The sequence below is a fragment of the Delphinus delphis genome, chromosome 20 (genome assembly GCF_949987515.2).
Source record: "Delphinus delphis chromosome 20, mDelDel1.2, whole genome shotgun sequence".
NCBI classification, from domain to species: Eukaryota; Metazoa; Chordata; class Mammalia; order Artiodactyla; family Delphinidae; genus Delphinus; species Delphinus delphis.
In genome coordinates this window covers 1279316-1298021 of record NC_082702.1, presented here as the reverse complement: position 1 = coordinate 1298021, position 18706 = coordinate 1279316, and the positions used below count along the sequence as shown (strand labels likewise).

The window sequence follows — 18706 nt, the reverse complement described above, 5'->3', positions numbered from 1 at the left end:
TCCTTCTCCCCACACTGGGACTTTAGCCACAGGAAGGGAGTGTTGAAGCAAGTGGGATTTTCGTGCATACAGGGGTCTGGTATGCTGCCTGTGTAGGCCTCTGTGGCTATGCTCAGATGCAACCTAGGGTCTTTTCCCCAGTTGTGGCTGCCCCAGATCCAGTGCTGCACTGTGGCATGCAGTGGGCTGGAGCATTTTCTTGGCTTGGACAGGGTTAACTGGACTGGGGACCATGATGAGGTGATCATGGTGAACTCAACAGCTGCTAGAGGCCTATCTCTGCCCTGCATTGGAAACAAGATCTCTTGCTCTCTCACAGCTGATCAGTATCTCCACTCTCCCTCACTCCCTCTGTGTTGCAGCACCACTCCATAGGGAGGAGGCAGGCCCCTGTGGTTTCTGTGCATGTACGGTGGGGTGGGTGAGCTGTGGCCAGCCAGCTGCCATCAGAAGACTGGGCTGCTTCTGATATACCTGGGGAGTAAGTGCCAAGAATGGCTACCAAAGCCCCACTCTGACTCTGCACTGGGACCAGGTTGCCTCTGCTTCCAAACGTCGACTCTTTTCCCAGGTCTTGGCGGCCACACATGCAGTCCCGTGCTCTGGCATGGAGTTAGTGAGGCCAGAGCATTTGCTCCACTCTGACTTGGGTGTGCTAAGATCCTGGTCACAAGAAACCTGCAAAAATCTGCTAATGCATACCTCTCTCTGCCTGGCCGCAGGGACAGGCATTTGCTTGCTCACTCCTCCCAAGCAAAGTCCAGGCTCCTCCAGCCTTTCTGTCTGTCCCAGTGGTCCTCCACCCCGTCAAGAAGGCTTGTCTCCACAACATAGACACGAGGACTGGAACACCTAGTCTGTACTTCAAGCCACTCACTCCCCAGGGAGCTCACTGCCCAAGTGATCGCCCTTCCTCTCTGAGTCCCACAACTCCTGACCACATTGCTTTTCTTCCCTTCCTGCCCAATTACATGTATATGTTTCTTACAGCCTTGGTTGAACAGGAGTCCTTCTGCCAGGTTACAGTGAGGATTGTTCCAAAGTAAATGTATTTTTGATGTGTTCGTGGGGGAACGTGAGCTCCATGCCCTCCTACACTGCCACCTTGATTTCCTCTCAGCTGGTCCATAATGAACAAAAACAACCAGATGAGAAATGAACCTATATTGTTTGGAGGACAAACCTGTTTAGCCCAGTTTTATCAAACCTGAAAAGCCAGTTTAGTAAGAATAACTCCCCCATTGATATCTGATCAAACACCCATTTCCTACCCTTTATATCTGATCTGAATAGCAAGATTCTTATTAAGTCGGTTTAGCAAGAACACCCGTTACCCTCTTTTCTGTTGGTAATTTTCCATCCACTGACTCCTTCACTCTACTTCTTGGCTGTAAGTCCTCAGCTGTCTTTACTTAATGTTGAACTCAATCTTTCAGTCTTTGGGGACTCATTTAAAGAACACCTTGCCCATCCTGATACCCTGTGATGCTCCACCCAAGAGTCGTACTCATACCCTACACCCCATGCTGAGGGACAAGAGTATATTTTACTGGGAACCAACATTGATGGCTTTCCTGTGAATGACCCCATTTATCTACCCAATCTACCTAGTGACACCTAGTAATTATTATTACTGCAGTTTGTGAAAGGAGGAGCCTGCAAGTTAGAGAGGTGGAGGGACTTTCACAAAGGTACACAACTCTCAGGCCCTTGATGAGAGTGATTCCTCTAAGCTGCACCTGTCCAATGGCATCTCTTTGGGCCCCTCCAGCAGGCACTCCATCTGCTGTGTCCCAATCATGAACTATACACACCTGACTTCTGCATCGCCACCAGGGCCTCCAGCTCCACTATCCCCAGTGCACACCACCTCTCTGCAAACAGCCTCCCTATTAGGAAGATTTTCACAGGGACAGCAGCACCACACAGCAACACACACAGGTCTTCAGTTTCACCTCAGTTGTGACAGAGGCCTCCACCACCACATGCAGTGATTTGTTTCCAAGGTCATGTCCATCTTCATGAACCTGCTTCATGATGTGCCTGTGTCCAAATTCTCCCAGTCACTATTCCGAGCACTGTAAAGGACACTGAAGGACTATAAACTGTTCACTGTAGCCCTCTCCAAGTCCCCAAGGCTCTTACTCCTAACTCTAGGACACACTGCTTAACTGCTCCTCCTACCCAACAGAAAAATGTCACCAAATAATGATTGCTAATCATCAAGAACGTGCCCACATCTCCTCGGGACTCATGCTTGACAAACCTAAGTCTAAATGCTATGTGCTGAATGCAGCCTGACACCTCCCATAAAGCCTGTAAAACCCCACCCCAAGTCCTTCTTCTTGCTTGACAAAGCTGCTCACAAGTGTGAATCTCCAGGTTGTAACAAGGTGGTTACCGAGTCCCTGGTCTGAAAACCATCAGTGCATCATCATACTTGCAATGATGTGGGAGAAGTTCTTTCCAAACCAGTCTGCACTCACCTCATCACACATTATCCAGGAAGACTGGGAGATTATGTGTGGCCCACACACCAGAATGTTGGACATCTCTATCACATGCCTGCCCCAAAATCTCGCTGGAGTATTTGTGACTTTTGTAGCCACACCTGCTGTGTTAGGTCAGCCCCTCCCACTTTATTTCCCAAACAGGTTCTCACTTCTATCATAAATCCTTTGTGCTGTGGTAGTTTGTAGGTACAGGATGCATCAAAGTGTGTTAGCAATCAAAATCTGTCACACAGTGTCCCCATTTGTGCTGATATGCACTGATATTTAGAATACTTTCGTGTGTAATAAAGTTACTGGAGTTATGAAAGGGCTCTTTTATTTTAGAAACACATTTTAAGAAATTATGTATTCAGGGGCTTCCCTGGTGGTGCAGTGGTTGAGAATCTGCCTGCCAATGCAGGGGACATGAGTTCGATCCCTGGTCTGGGAAGATCTCACGTGCCAAGTGCTGCAACTACTGAAGCCCATGTGACTAGCGCCCGTGCTCCACAACAAGAGAAGCCACCGCAATGAGAAGCCCATGCACTGCAAAGAAAAGTAGCTCCCACTCGCTGCAACTAGAGAAAGCCTGTGTGCAGCAACGAAGACCCACCACAGCCAAAAATAAACAAAATAAATTTAAAAAAATTTATGTATTCAAAGACACACCTGGGATTATAAATTGTAAAAACCACTAAGTAAATCACAAACACAAAAAATCTACAAAATATAGTAAATGATGTAATATACAGGAAGGTTCCTACACAGTCATTCCATTTATATATACATTTGAAAAAAGTTATTTCAAAAGTAGAATATGCTCTTGCATCAGTATTTTTAATTTTGAGGATGAATTAAAAGTGACAGGAGGAAACTGGTTTCAGGGCTTTACACAAGTATCACAGTGTTAAAATGTACATTTAAGGTACATGTAATTTATTTTCAGTCAACTATACATATATTAAACGATTTTTAAAACAAATATGCAAAACCTGTCACTTTATAATCATTCTACTATGGTTTATTAGCGACATTCTTAAAATTATTTGTGGCTACTGTACCTGTAAGGTAGAAAAAGAATACAATGGTGGGCTCCTGGCAAGGCTTCCCAACTCCATATTCAGTGACATTATGTTGGCAATTTGACATTGGATATGCTGGAAGTATTTACACCAGGGAAATTGGCAAAGACTACAAACCAGGATTTCATTTACTGTGTTACTGAATATCTGGACTTAAGACTGAGGTAGGATATGGGAGTTCCCTGGTGGCCTAGTGATTAGGATTCTGGGCTTTCAGTGCTGGGGCCTGGGTTTGATGTCTGGTCAGGGAACTGAGGTCCCACAAGCTGTGTGGTCTGGGGAAAAATGGGGGGGGGGGACTGAGAATAAAAAAAGGAAAAAACCTGATGTAGCATATGTTAATAGTGCAGATTTATCTTTTATTTTTTTTTGCGGTACGCAGACCTCTCACTGTCGTGGCCTCTCCCGTTGTGGAGCACAGGCTCCAGACGTGCAGGCTCAGCGGCCGTGGCTCACGGGCCCAGCCGCTCCGCGGCATGTGGGATCTTCCCGGACCGGGGCACGAACCCGTGTCCCCTGCATTGGCAGGCGGACTCTCAACCACTGCGCCACCAGGGAAGCCCCAGATTTATCTTTAACATATATAATGTATGTGGCCATTACATTATGCATAAGACCAAAATTAAGAAAAAATTGAGAACATATTCTTTCACTATGCCAAATTACAGTTCCATGCAGAAAAGAAGTCACTCACATTGGGTAAATGTGTGAAATCTCACAGATACCTTTGTTGTTTCCCTGATCTCTTACTTGTCAAGGAAAGAGAAAACAGACAAAAACTCACAAAATAAAAGCAGGTAAAAGACAGAAATAGAAATTTATCAAAACAAGACATGCAGGTAAAAAATAGATTAAAAAATAATAATAATAACTCAAACTGAAAAATCCTGAGGGAATCCCCTGGCAGTCCACTAGTTATGGTTCTGCATTTCCACTGCAGGGGGCAGAGGTTCAATCCCTGGTTGGATAACTAAAATCCCACATGCCACAAAGTGCACCCAAAATTAAAAAAAAAAAGAAACATGAGAAAAAAGCAATTAAAATCATACTGATTTTATACTGCGATTTTACAGTCTTCATCGGAGGGGTCAGCCTGCATTCTGTCTTAGCTTTTAAGCTAGGTTGGTCAAATGTAGGTCTCAAAAGGGGGGCAGGAAAGTTCTTGCTGATTAAAAATCATTATTTGTTGACTTACATTTTGGGGAGGGTGGTGGAGGAGGAGCAGTAAGGGGATGGTAAAAAGGATTAGGAGGAATAGCCTTGGGGACCAGGTCATGTGAGGGCCACAGTGGACATTCCTAGTCCTTCAGTGTCCTTCACACTGCCCAGAACAGTGAGCATGTCAACTGCATAATGGGGAAACGAGGACATCCTGAAGTGGGTTTATGAAAAAGAAGGAAAGGACCTTGAAAACGAATCACTGCATATGGCAGTGGAGCCAGTGTCACATCTGGGGTGACTCCAATGATCCTCTCTGCAGTGCCTGGCTTAGTGCTGCTGTCACTGTAAGAACGTCCCAAGAGGGAGGGTGTTTGCAGGAAGCAGATGTACACTGGAAAAAATGAAGCTGGAGGTCCAGGTGGAAAACTACCAGGTTGGTAGTTCATCTTTGGGACAAAGAAAATGGGAGTCCCTGCTCAAAGCAGGAGAGGCCATTGGAAGGGTGCAGTGTAGAGGAACCACTCTCATCAAAGACCTGGCAGTAGTGAGGTCTTGTGGAATTCCCTCAATGTCTCTGGGCTGCAAATGCCTTCCTTTACAAATGTGAATAAAAACACTATGAGCACTGTTTTGGTTGGGTAGATGAATGGGAGTCATTTCCAAGAAAGCCATCAATGTTGTTTCCCAGAGAAAAGACAGCCCTATTCATCAGCATGGGGCTGTGGTATCAGCAGAGCTCCTGGGGTGGGGGGCAAAAGTGTCCGGATGGACAACGTGTCTTTGAGTCCTCAACGGGGGAACGGGGAGAAAAGGACTGAAATGACCAGATTCCCTATGTCCTGAACCAGGCAACCTGACATTGAATCCGGATATCATCTGTTCACAACAGATGATACATTCTCTCTGTGCCGCAGTTTGTCCCAAGAAAGGGTACATTTGCTGCACAGTAACTGCAGGGTTTCTTCCCACCCTGTTACAATCTCAAACTCCTTGATCATTAGTCCCATCTATATTCGCTATATTCATAAGGCCATTTTACCAGTGTGAACTGATGTTTAATGAAGTAGCACCTTTCAATAAGATTTATCACATTCCTTTCACTCACAAGGCTTTTCTCCAGTGTGGATTTTCCTATGGATATAGAGGAGCTGTCTTCGGCTAAAGCATTTCCCACATTCAGTACACTCATAAGGCCTTTCTCCAGTGTGAACTCTCTGATGACGACGAAGGCTTGACGTATCAGTAAAACATTTCCCACATTCATTGCACTTATAAGGCCTTTCTCCTGTGTGAATTCTCTGATGAACATAAAGATCAGATATAATACTAAAACATTTCCCACATGCAATGCATTCATAAGGCCTTTCTCCACTGTGAACCCTCTGATGACGATTAAGGCTCGAGCTACCAGTAAAACACTTCCCACATTCACTGCACTCATAAGGTCTTTCTCCACTGTGAACTCTCTGATGATAATAGAGAGCAGAACTAGTAGTAAAAGATTTCCCACATTCACTGCACTCATAAGGCCTTTCTCCACTGTGAACTCTCTGATGATAATAGAGACCAGAACTACTAGTAAAAGATTTCCCACATTGACTGCACTCATAAGGCCTTTCTCCACTGTGAACTCTCTGATGATAATAGAAACCAGAGCTAGTAGTAAAAGATTTCCCACATTGACTACACTCATAAGGCTTTTCTCCACTGTGAATTCGCTGATGGTAATGAAGGCTCATCTTAGCAGTAAAAAATTTTCCACATTTATTGCATTCATAAGGCTTTTCTCCAGTATGAACTTTCTTATGGGCACTGAGGTGTCCATTTCGGCTAAAGAATTTCCCACATTCACTGCACTCAAAAGGCTTTTCTCCACTGTGAACTCTCTGATGATTACAAAGGATTGACCTATTACTAAAAGATTTCCCACATTCATTGCACTCATAAGGCCTTTCTCCAGTGTGAACTCGCAGATGATAATAGAGGCCAGACCTAGTAGTAAAAGATTTTCCACATTCACTGCACTCATAAGGCCTTTCCCCACTGTGAACTCTCTGATGTGTAAGGAAACTAGATTTGTGGGTAAAAAATTTTCCACATTGGCTGCATTCATAAGGCCTTTCTCCAGTGTGAACCTTCTGGTGCTGACTATGGTTACTTCTTTGGGTGCAGGCTTTCCCACAGTTGCTGCATTCACAAAACCTTTCACAAGTGAGGACTGTCTCAGACTGAACAAGTATTTCTGTGTGGCTGGAGAATTTGTTGCCTTCTCCACAGCTGTGATGACATTTTCCACTGTGAAAAACAGCTTCACACACCTTACTGTTGTTCAGTTTCTTCCTGGTATTAGTAACCTGTTTCTGAAGTCCAATTTTGGCCACATAGTTGTTCCCAATCTCCATGTAGGTAGAGAGATTCCCTGTTGCATGGATTGTGCAGCTTTTGAAAAATGCGGGTCTCCCCATATCACAGCTGAAGGGTTTCTCTCTAATGTGCTGCTTCTGGTGCTCTTGAAGGTTTGCAGTGAAATAGAACTGTTTCCCACATGCCCCACATGTGTATGCTTTCTGCCCCCTATTTGTTCCTTGCTCTTCAGCCAAGTGCAAAATGTCTCTCAAGACTGGGAGGCACATCTTACAGAGCTGGGCCTTCTCAGGAGATGAACCTGCACTGGAAGTCCTGATCTGTGACACTCCTGCAGATACACTCTGTTCAAAAGGTGTCTCTTCATCCTCGACCCGGTGCCAAGAACCTGAAAACAAAGAAATGATGGTGAAGTTCTTGTTCATGTTATTGGGTGTGAGTGACATCATCACAACTGTATATATGACACATGAAGAAAGCAGTCCATAGGATTGTGTTCAGGAAATGGAGTTGGGGTCAAATTGGGAAAGAAGGTGCTCTCACCAAGTACAGGACACAGGGACTGGATGTGGCCCAAGGCAAAAGGCAAGTTCGACAATTCACTCCTCTGTCAATGGCTTTTACCAGGATCACATCTACTGGTGACCTATCATACTATGCGGAAGTGTATTTCCAGGCCCCAGAAAATCTGACTGCAACTGGTAGCTGGTGTTCAAGAAATATTAAAGGATATATACATGGTTGAGGACATAAACAATACCAGTAAGTACTAAGGGGAAAACAATGTGAAGACCACATGAGATAAATGGGTTAGAGAGGTGGTAGGGAAATTATCCCAGGCTGGAGTCAGAATAAAAATGGGAAGTAGGTGGCTTCCCTGGTGGCGCAGTGGTTGAGAGTCCACCTGCCGATGCAGGGGACGTGGGTTCGTGCCCTGGTCTGGGAAGATCCCCCGTGCCGCAGAGCGGCTGAGCCATGGCTGCTGAGCCTGTGCGTCCGGAGCCTGTGCTCCGCAACTGGAGAGGCCACAACAGTGAGAGGCCCGCGTACTGCAAAAAAAAAAAAAAAAAAAGCGGGGGAAGTAGGGAATTCCCTGGTGGTCCAGTGGTTAAGACTTCATGCTTCCAATGCAGGGATCGTGGGTTCAACCCCTTGTTGGGAAACTAGGATCCCACAGGCCATGGGCCATGGTCAAAAGAAAAAAAAAAGGGAAGTAGTAAAAAGCACAAGTTAACAGAATGTCAAGAATGGAGAAAGGACAAGAGAAGTAATTGGGGGCCACTGACAATGGCCCTAAAACTAGTCAAATAAGATACATTCCAGGTATTATTTCTCAACACAGACCTTATAACAACCCTCTCCTAGCGGCCATTCATCTTACCAGGCTATCTTTAAGCTCTTTATACTGAAACTAGAGTCATGTCCATCTCATGAAACCACCAAGGGCTCTCCATCTCCAGCTGAAAAACTACATGGGACAGAAATGATACAAGCCCTAACAGAGTCAGGACAGGTAAGTGGCCAACATGAGCCCAGAGGAGCTCAGTACACAATAGACCAAGGAACGATATTTAAATACCACCAAAAGAACATCCAGTGGAGACAGAGTGGGGAAGGATGAACAGTGGATAGAATACAGACTGTTAAGAATCCATCTCCTCACCTAAATGGGAACAATCTAACTGTTGTAACTCTTTTGCAACTATGGAGTCTACTGAAGATTTGCGGTGTCCCACAAAACGAAGTTTGAACACACGAAACTTCAAAACCAGAATCAGATGTCACAGGAATGTTGGGATGATCATGCTGGGAATATAAAACAATTATAATCAATATGCTAATTAATGTCTGCGAATGGATAAAGCAGACAGCATACAAGAGCAGAAAGGAAATGTAAGCAAAGAGATGGGAAATCTAACAAAGAATCAAGAAATGCTAGAGAAAAAAAAAAAAGAAGAAATGCTAGAGATCGAGAACACCATAACAGAAATGAAAAATGACTGTGATAGGCTTATTTATAAACTGGACATAGGTGAGGAAAGAATCTGAGCTTGATGTTCTCTTAGGAAAAACTTCCAAAACTGAAAAAAAAAAAGGACAAGACAAAAAAAAATCCAATATTGGTGGGACAACTACAAAAGGTTTAACATACACATATGGAAACATTAAAGGAGAAAGAGACAAAGGAACAGAAAAAATATTTGAGGCAATAATGATGGAGAATTTCCACCAAATTACTATCAGACACCAAAGCACAGATCCAGGAAGCTCAGAGAACATCAAGTAGGTTTAATGTGAAAAAACTACACCTAGGAATATCACATTCAAATGTACAAAAAAGTCCTGAAAGAAGCCATAGGAATAAACACCTTACCCACAGAGAAGCAACAAAAACAATTACAGTTGAATTCTCCTCAGAACTCATGCAGACAAGAAGAGAATGAAGTGAAACATTTAAAGTGCTCAGGGTGGGTGTGGGAGGTGACCTTCAGCAACCCAGAATTTGGTATCCAGCAAAAATTACCCTTCAACAGTGATGGTGAAATAAACACTTTCTTACATACAAAAAAATTGTGGGAATATATTAAAAGAAGTTCTTCAGAGAGATGAAGGGATTTCCCTGGCAGTCCAGTGGTTACCATGCATGCTTCCACTGCAGGGGGCATGGGCTTTATCCCTGGTCGAGAAACTAAGATGCCGCATGTGGCACAGCATGGCCAAAAAAAAAAAAAAAAGAGAGAGAGACAGATGGTAAATGATATAGATCAGAAGTTTGGGTTTCATAGAGAAAGGAAGAACATCAGAATAAAAAATATTTTACAGACACATAATTGTTGGGGAACATCATATATCTTTAAGCTGTACAACATGACTCTATATATGTACACACTGAAATGACTACCACATAAGTTCAGTTGAATTATGTCTTACAATTTTCTTTCTTCTGATGAGAACTTTTAAGATCTACTTTCTTAAAAACTTCTAAATATACAATACATTTTTGTTAACTAAAATCACTATGCTGTGAATTACGTCCCCAGGACTTAATCATAACTAGAAGTCTGTAACTTCTGAAACCCTTCACCCATGTCATCTACCCACCTTCCTGTGTTCTGGCAATCACTAATCTGTTGTCTGCATCTGAGTTTGTTGTTGTTATTTTTTCAAAGATTTCCCATGTAAGTATAATCATGTAGTACATTTAAACCTTGAATAACATGGGTTAGAATTGCTTGGGTCCATTTATACAGGGATATTTTCCAATAAATACACAGCACTACATGATCTTTAGTTGGATGAATCCAAAAATGGGAACCTTGGGCTTCCCTGGTGGTGCAGTGGTTGAGAATCCACCTGCCAATGCAGGGGACATGGATTCGAGCTCTGGGCTGGGAAGATCCCACATGCCATGGAGCAACTAAGCCTGTGCACCACAACTACTGAGCCTGCACTCTACAGCCCACGAGCCACAAATGCTGAAGCCTGCGTGCCACAACTACTGAAGCCTGTGCGCCTAGAGCCTGTGCTCCGCAACAAGCCACTGCAATGAGAAACCCATGCACCACAACGAAGAGTAGCCCCCGCTCGTTGCAACTAGAGAAAGCCCACGAGCAGCAACGAAGACACAACACAGCCAAAATAAATATAATTAATTAATTTATATTTTTAAAACAATGGGAAACTTCAGAATCAGAAGTCTGACTATGGGACTTAAACACCCCCAGATTTCAGTATATGCAGGGGATCCTGGCACCAATCCTCTGTGGAAACATTGGGACAACAGGATTTCTCTCTGACTTATTTCACTTAGCATAATGCCTGTAAAATCCAATCATGTTGCTGTAAATGCAAAACTTCCTTCTTTTTTTAATGGTTGAATAAAACTGAATAGTATTCCATATATATGACGTGTTTGTTATCCACTCATCCATCAACGGACACTGAAGTTGTTTCCATGTCTTGGATATTGTAAATAATGCAGCAATAAACATGGAGTACACATATCTTTTTGAGATGATGATTTCACTCCCCTAGATAAATACACAGAGATGGAACTGCTGGACCATATGGTAGTTCCTTTCTTAATTCTGTAAGGATTCTCTACTCTTTTCCATGTGGTAGAAATAATGTACATTCCCACCAACAGTGCACACAGGGTCCCTTTTCTTCACATCTTCTCCTATACTTATTTATTGTCTTTTTCATAACAGACATTATAACAGCTGTGAGGTGGTATTTCATTGTGGTATTAATTTGCATTTCCTCAACCATTAGTGATTTTGAACACCTTTTCATGTAGAAGGTCACCATTTGCATATCTTCTTCTGAAAATTGTCTATTTAGATTTAACAGTTTGTACAAAACAACAATAGCAAAAGTGTACTCCATCATGTATTTTTAAACATACCCATATATGTATGTTTATGTAAAATTAAAACAAAAGACAAGAATAATACAATGGAGAAGATGGAAAATCAGGATTTTTTAAAATTATGAGCTTTTTAAACTACCCACGAAACCACAGTGTCATTTGAATGTGGACTTGAATTAGTTGTAAATACATACTGGAAACTCTATCGCGACTACATTAAAAAATGAAAAGGAACAAGTATAGATGATATGCTAACAAAGAAGAGAAAAAGGGTCATTCAAAATGCTCCATTAAAACCACAAAAAGAAGGGTGGAAGACTAAACTAGGAACAAAGAAAAAGGGCAATGGAAAGAAAATGGCAACAAATATGTTAGATGTTTACCCAACTGTATCAATATATTAAACATCAATAGTCTCAATGCACCAATTAAAAGAGAGATTATCAGAGTGGATCAAAAAACAAGACTGAATTATATGTTGTCTCCGAGAAACCCACTTTAAATACAAAGATGCACATAGAGGAAGCTCCCTGGTGGTGCAGTGGTTAAGAATCCACTTTCTGGGTTTCCCTGGTGGTGCAGTGGTTGAAAGTCCGCCTGCCAATGCAGGGGATGCGGGTTCGTGCCCCGGTCTTGGAAGATCCCACATGCCGTGGAGTGGCTGGGCCCATGAGCCATGGTCACTGAGCCTGTGCGTCTGGAGCCTGTGCTCTGCAATGGGAGAGGCCACAACAGTGAGAGGTCCGTGTACCCCCCCCCAAAAAAAAAAAGAATCCACCTTCTAATGCAGGGGACGCGGGTTTGATCCCTGGTCTGGGAATTAGATCCTACATGCATGCCGCAACTAAGAGTTTGCACGCCGCAACTAAGAGTTTGCACACCACAACTAAGGAGCCCATAGGCCACAACTAAGGACCCCACCAGCCACAATTAAGGAGCACACTGCCGCAACTAAGGAGCACATGTGCCACAAATAAAGGAGCAAGTGAGCCACCACTAAGGAGCCTGCGAGCCTCGACTAAGACCCAGCATAACCAAAATTTAAAAATTTTTTTTAAAAGATGCTTAAAGGTCTTCCTTTGTGGTGCAGTGGTTGAGAGTCCGCCTGTCGATGCAGGGGACGCAGGTTCGTGCCCCGGTCCAGGAGGATCCTACATGCAGCAGAGCTGCTGGGCCTGTGGGCCGTGTCCGCTAAGCCTGCACGTCCGGAGCTAATGCTCCGCAGTGGGAGAGGCCACGGCAGTCAGAGGCCCACATACCACAAAAAATTTTTAAAAAGATGCTTAAAAAAAAAGATGCATATAAATTAAAAGTATGTCAATACAGAAAAAGAGGTCAACACAAATCAAAAGAAAAAAAAGAAAAGTGGTAGTAACTATACTGATATCACAGCAGATTTTGCATAGGCAAAGTCATCAGGGATAATGAGAATGACACAATGGTAAAGGGGTCAATACTCCAGAATACACAACAATCCTTAACATGTCTGCATCTAACAACACAATGTCAAAATATGAGGCAAAACAGGCCTACAAGTAAAAAATAGATGAATCTGCTATAACACTTGGAGACTTCATTCAACAAACCTCTCTAAGAAATGAACAGATCCAGAAAAGAAAAAATCTATAAGGATGCTGGTAAACTGAGGATCACCATCATCAGTCAACTGGATGTAACAGTCACCTACAGATTACTAGGCTACTCCATTCAAAAACAGCAGAATATTCTTCTCAAACTGACATAGAACATTCACAAGATGGATTACACCTTGGGCCAGAAAACACACCTTAACAAATTTAAAAGAATAGAAAACATACAAGATCAGTTCTCAGAACAAAGTGGAATTACACCGGCAACCAGTAACAAAAGGATAGCTGTAAAATTGCACAACACTGATAAATTCAACAATACACTTCCAAATAAAACATGGGTCAAAGAATAAATATTAAGATAAATTTTTAAGTATTTTGAAAGAAAGAAACACAGCAGTTGTGAAAACATGCAGATGGGGACTTCCTTGGTGGCAGTTAAGAATCTGCCTGTCAATGCAGGGGACACGGGTTCAAGCCCTGGTCTGGGAACATCCCACATGCTGCAGAGCAACTGATCCCGTGTGCCGCAACTACTAAGCTTGCGCTCTAGAGCCCACACACTGCAACTACTGAAGTCCGCACCCCTAGAGCCCACGCTCTGCAACAAGAGAAGCCACCACAATAAGAAGCCTGTGCACCACAATGAAGAGTAGCCCCCACTCACTGCAACTAGACAAAGCCCACACACAGCAACGAAGACCCAACGCACCGAAAAATAAACTTAAAAAAAATGCCGATGCAGTGAAAGCAGTGTTTATATGGCAATCGGTAGGACTGAATGCATATATTAGATAAGATGAAAAACCTAAAATCAGTCATCTGTGCCTCTATCTTAGGAAACTAGGGGAAAATGAAATACAAAGGAAGAAAAAAAGAAATAATTTTAAAAATCAGTAGAGAAAAATCAACAAAGTCAAAAAAAAAGCTGGTTCTTTAAAATGCCCAATAAAATCAAAAACATGCTAGTCAGCCTAGTCACAAAAACAAGAGAGGACACAAATTACTAATATCAAAGTGAAAAAGGAGGGCTTCCCTGGTGGCACACTGGTTAAGAATCCGCCTGCCGATTCAGGGGACAGGGGTTGGAGCCCTGGTCTGGGAAGATCCCACATGCTGCAGAGCAACTAAACCCGTGAGCCACCATGACTGAGCCTGAAAGCCACAATTACTGAGCCCGCGCGCCTAGAGCCCATGCTCTACGATAAGAGAAGCAATTGCAATGAGAAGCCCGCGTGCCACAATGAAGAGTAGCCCCTCAATCACTGTAACTAGAGAAAGCCTGTGCGCAGCAACGAAGATCCAATGCAGGAAGGGAGGGAGGGAGGGACGGAAGGAAGGAAGGAAGGAAGGAAGGAAGGATGGATTATACACCATGACCAACTGAGAATGATCCACGTTATACAATGCTGACTTAACATTAAAAAAATCAATTAGTATAATCCATGTCATCAACAGGTTAAAAACCAACTCATGATCTCATCAATAGATGCAGAAAAAGGATCTGACAAAATCCAACAGCCACTCATATTCAAAATCTCCATATGATATAACCTAAAAATTGAAAAAATACTTAAACTTGATAAACTAAATAAAACCCTATAGCTACTATCATACTTACTAGAGAAAAACTAGAATTCTCCCACTAAGATGAAGAAGGCAAGGATGTTCCCTTTTACAACTCCCTTTCAACTTTACAGTGGAAGTCAAAACAAAGGCAATGAGATGAGGTTATATAAATGGCATACTGATCAGGAAGGAAGGAATAAAACTGTCTTCATTCTCATATGACATGATCAGCTATGTAAAACACCCAAAAAATAGAGGAAAAAAAAAATTCCTGGAACTAAGAAGCAATTATAGCAAGCTTTCAGGACATAAGCTTAATATACAAAAGTCAATTATGTCCTATATACCATCAATGAACAAGTGAATTTGAAATTAAAAACACAATACCATGTAAATTACCACCAGCTCAAAAAAAAAAAAAAAAAGAGAGCAATAGAAAGAAATATTGAGTTACAGATCTACCAAAACATGTACAAGATATACATGAGAGAAACTATAAAACGTAGATAGAGAAATCATGAATTCCATGGTGGTTCAATGGTTAGGACTCCATGCTTTCACTGCCATGGGCCTGAGTTCGATCCCTAGTAGGGGAACTAAAATCCCTCAGGTCTCACAGTGCAGCCAAAAAACAAATAAACGATCAAACATTCTAATAAAGAAATCAAAGAACTAAATAAATGGAAAGATATTTCACGTTCATAAACAGGAAAACCCAGTATCATCAATATGTCCGTTCTTCCCAACTTCATCAATAGATTCAATGCAACCCAAATCAAAATACCAGCAAGTTATTTTGTGGACATAAATACTTTGATCCTAAAATTTATACAAAAAGGCAAAAGTCCGAGAATAGCCAACACAAAACTTAAGAAGAACAAAGCTGGCAGACTGACACTACTCAACTTTAAGACTTAGTATCTAAAGTAATCAAGCCAGTGTGATATTGCTGAAAAGACAGAGAAACTGTTCAGTGAACAGTATTGAAAACCCAGAAATAGACCCATAGAAATACACTCAACTGACCTTTGACAGATGAACAAGCGCAATACAATGGAGAAAAGTTAAGTCTTTTGAATAAATAGTACTGGAACAACCGAACATCACATGCAAAGAAATGAATTCTAGACCCAAACCTTCACAAAAAATTAACTCAAAATGGATCACAGACCTAAATGCTAAATACAAAAAACCTCTTAAAACTTAGTAAGAAAACAAAAACCCAAATACCAAATGAGCAAAGCACCTTAACAAACACCTCATTAAAAGAAGATATACAGGACTTCCCTGGTGGCACAGTGGTTAAGAATCCGCCTGCCAATGCAGGGACACAGGTTCAAGTCCTGGTCCGTGAAAATCCCACATGCCACGGAGCAACTAAGCCCGTGTGCCACAACTACTGAGCCTGCGCTCTAGAGCCTGTGAGCCACAACTACTGAAGACCACGTGCCACAACTACTGAAGCCTGTGTGCCTAGAGGCCATGCTCTGCAACAAGAGAAGCCACTGCAATGAGAAACCCGCGCACCACAATGAAGAGTAGACCCTGTTCATCGCAACTAGAAAAAGCCCACGTGAAACAATGAAGACCCAACGTAGCAAAAAAATTAATAATAATAAGATATACAGATGACAATTTAGCATATACAAAGATGCAAGGAAATGCAAATTAAACTGAAAAGTACACACTATTACATACCTGTAAGAAGGGCCAAAATCCAAACATTCACAACACCAAATGCTATAAGGGTGTGGAGCAACAAGAATTTCATTCATTGCTGACCGGAATGCTTAACAGATGCCAGTGTTGATAAACAGAAATTGGAACCTTGGAAAAAGGTCTTACAGAAACAGCTCCTGGTCTGTTTTAGTAACGACCATGTCAGTGACAACAGTCTGTTGTGAAGTAAGGCACAAGAAAATGTCATGGACAGGAATGGAGCAAAACTTGGGTACCATGGATTTTGACAATCGCCTGGGCAGAGAGGGCGAGCAAGGAGGGATCTATCAGACTGAGTGCAAGACTACTGAACCTAAATCCTCACCTGCAAAACTTTGGAGCTACAGGTGTCCCGGCACTAAGGAATAGGGATACACTCTGCCTAGCCATAGTAACCACAGCACATAACCAAGCAATTGAAGAAGAAAGCAGTGCCTGTGTTCCACATGTGAGAAGGACAGAACTGCCCTTGGGGAAGAGAAGAAAGGCAGAGCCTAGCTCAGAGGATAGGGGTGGGTGTGAGGGCCTTACCCAGCATGCATACAAGTGCAAAGTTCTCCAGCATGACATCAAGGTACAGGTGTATCTGAACCTCATCAAGAAGACACCATTCCTCCCAGGAGAAGTACACGGCAACATCCTCAAAGGTCACACTGCCCTGGTAAACAGGGACAAATAAAACCATGAACAGTCTCACTCCTGAAAACCCACAATTCATCTTCCTACACATTTCCCCTACTACCCAATCAGCTGGAGCTTCTTGAGACCTGGGGAAGAAAACCATCTTCCTTTGATCTGCACCTCCCTTTTCCTCCAGAATACATAGGCAGTCATTTCAAGTCTAACTCTTGCCCTTCCCTGTTTATTTCCACCAGAAAAAAGGAGACCTGCGCTTACCTAAACCAGCTCAGTCTCACCTCACAGCACTTCCACATACTGGTATTGGATTCATGAGTAACCTTCCACGCCTCCTTCCATTGGTGTTGGGAAATGGGAACCCCCTACACAGAACCCGGCCTTCACTCAGGAACCTGAGCATGGGGTTCTCCAGGGTCCCCAAAACAAAGAGGTAGGAGAATGACAGGTGAAGAGCCCCAGTACACCTCAAATACAGAGAATGTGTGCGTGCGGGGTGAGAACAAGCGAGGGACTGGGACAACCTCCAATTGCTCCAAGTGCTTCTGCAGCCTGGTAACATGTAAGAAAAGGCAAACTATGGACGAAAGAGACCATGGCTGTGTTCCAGAGGCTCATGCACTTGTATGCATGCTGGGTAAAGCCCTCACACCCACCCCTATGCTCTGAGCTAGGCTCTGCCTTTCTCTTTTTCCCAAGGGCATCTCTGTCCTTCTCACAACTGGACCTCTGTCAGGTACCAGAGCCAGGTAACATCGGGATGACTGGCAAACCTCTCCTCCGTGCCTCGGTCCCCGGTGCTACCTCTTACCAGTTGTGACCTTGGAAAAGTCACAACTTCCCTCTGCCTCAATAATCTCATCACCCCCCTACAGTCTGTGCTTCCACAGAACAGGCTCTGGAGTATTTTTAAAGGCCTAATTCAGATGGTGTCCTTCCTGTGCTCAAAACTCTCCACCGCTCCGAGGGCTCTCGGAGCCCTTCTCGGAGGGCTTTCCTCTCGGAGAAGAAAGGTACAACCTCTCATCTACCACTCCAGATGCAGCCTGGCCTCAAACTTTCTTCCTTGCAGAAACAAGATGGACTCCAGGTTCCCGGAATGTTCCTGCTTCAGTTGCATCTCCAAGTCTCACGCAGGCAGAAAAAGGGAAAAGACCCCTGGAGGCCTCTCTGTCCTAGACCCTGGGCCTGGGATAAAGCGACGTGAAAAGCCACCTCCCACGCGGGCCGTTCGTATCTGGGTGGGGAAACAGGCCGGGGAGAACCCGGAACGCACAGCGTTTACCTGAGCCTGGTCCCTCAGCGCAGGCGCCGCCATCGGAACTTCTGGACGGAAAGGAGTGGCGACAGTCGACCGACCGGGTCCCACTCTGCACGTACACTGCAAGGGTCTGTCCCTGACCCTCAAAACCGCCCCGGTTCAGTGCGCACAGAGCCTCCTCTTGCGCCTCTTAGCCTGTCACCTCGCTCCCAACACCGCACACAGAAGCCCCTGACCATCTACAGAGACTTCACCGTAATTAAAATGGCAGCCACGAAGAAACCGGAAGTCCCTCTGCAGGATGTTCGCCCTCCCGGAAATGCCCCCTTGCTCGATTTTCATTGGATGAAAGTCGCTGCCCCTTAGCACAAATTCTTCTGGGTAATGTAGTGTAAAAGTCTCAAGGAAGGAAGCCCCACACCGGGAAGCACCTGGGAAAAAGCCAAGAAGCACCCGGAGGA

General features: G+C 43.6%; 1 protein-coding gene across 1 annotated transcript; it reads right to left on the bottom strand.

Annotated features, from left to right (window-relative positions):
- Positions 1 to 2831: 2831 nt before the first annotated feature.
- On the bottom strand, positions 2832 to 18508 carry LOC132415920 (zinc finger protein 211-like). Its single transcript, XM_059999106.1, has 3 exons — positions 18270 to 18508; positions 16880 to 17006; positions 2832 to 7487 (listed from the first exon to the last, which is right to left on the bottom strand). Exons 1-3 carry the CDS (start codon positions 18300 to 18302, stop codon positions 5833 to 5835), a joined length of 1815 nt encoding a protein of 604 aa, XP_059855089.1. The 5' UTR covers positions 18303 to 18508; the 3' UTR covers positions 2832 to 5832.
- Between the last annotated feature and the right edge of the window lie 198 nt (positions 18509 to 18706).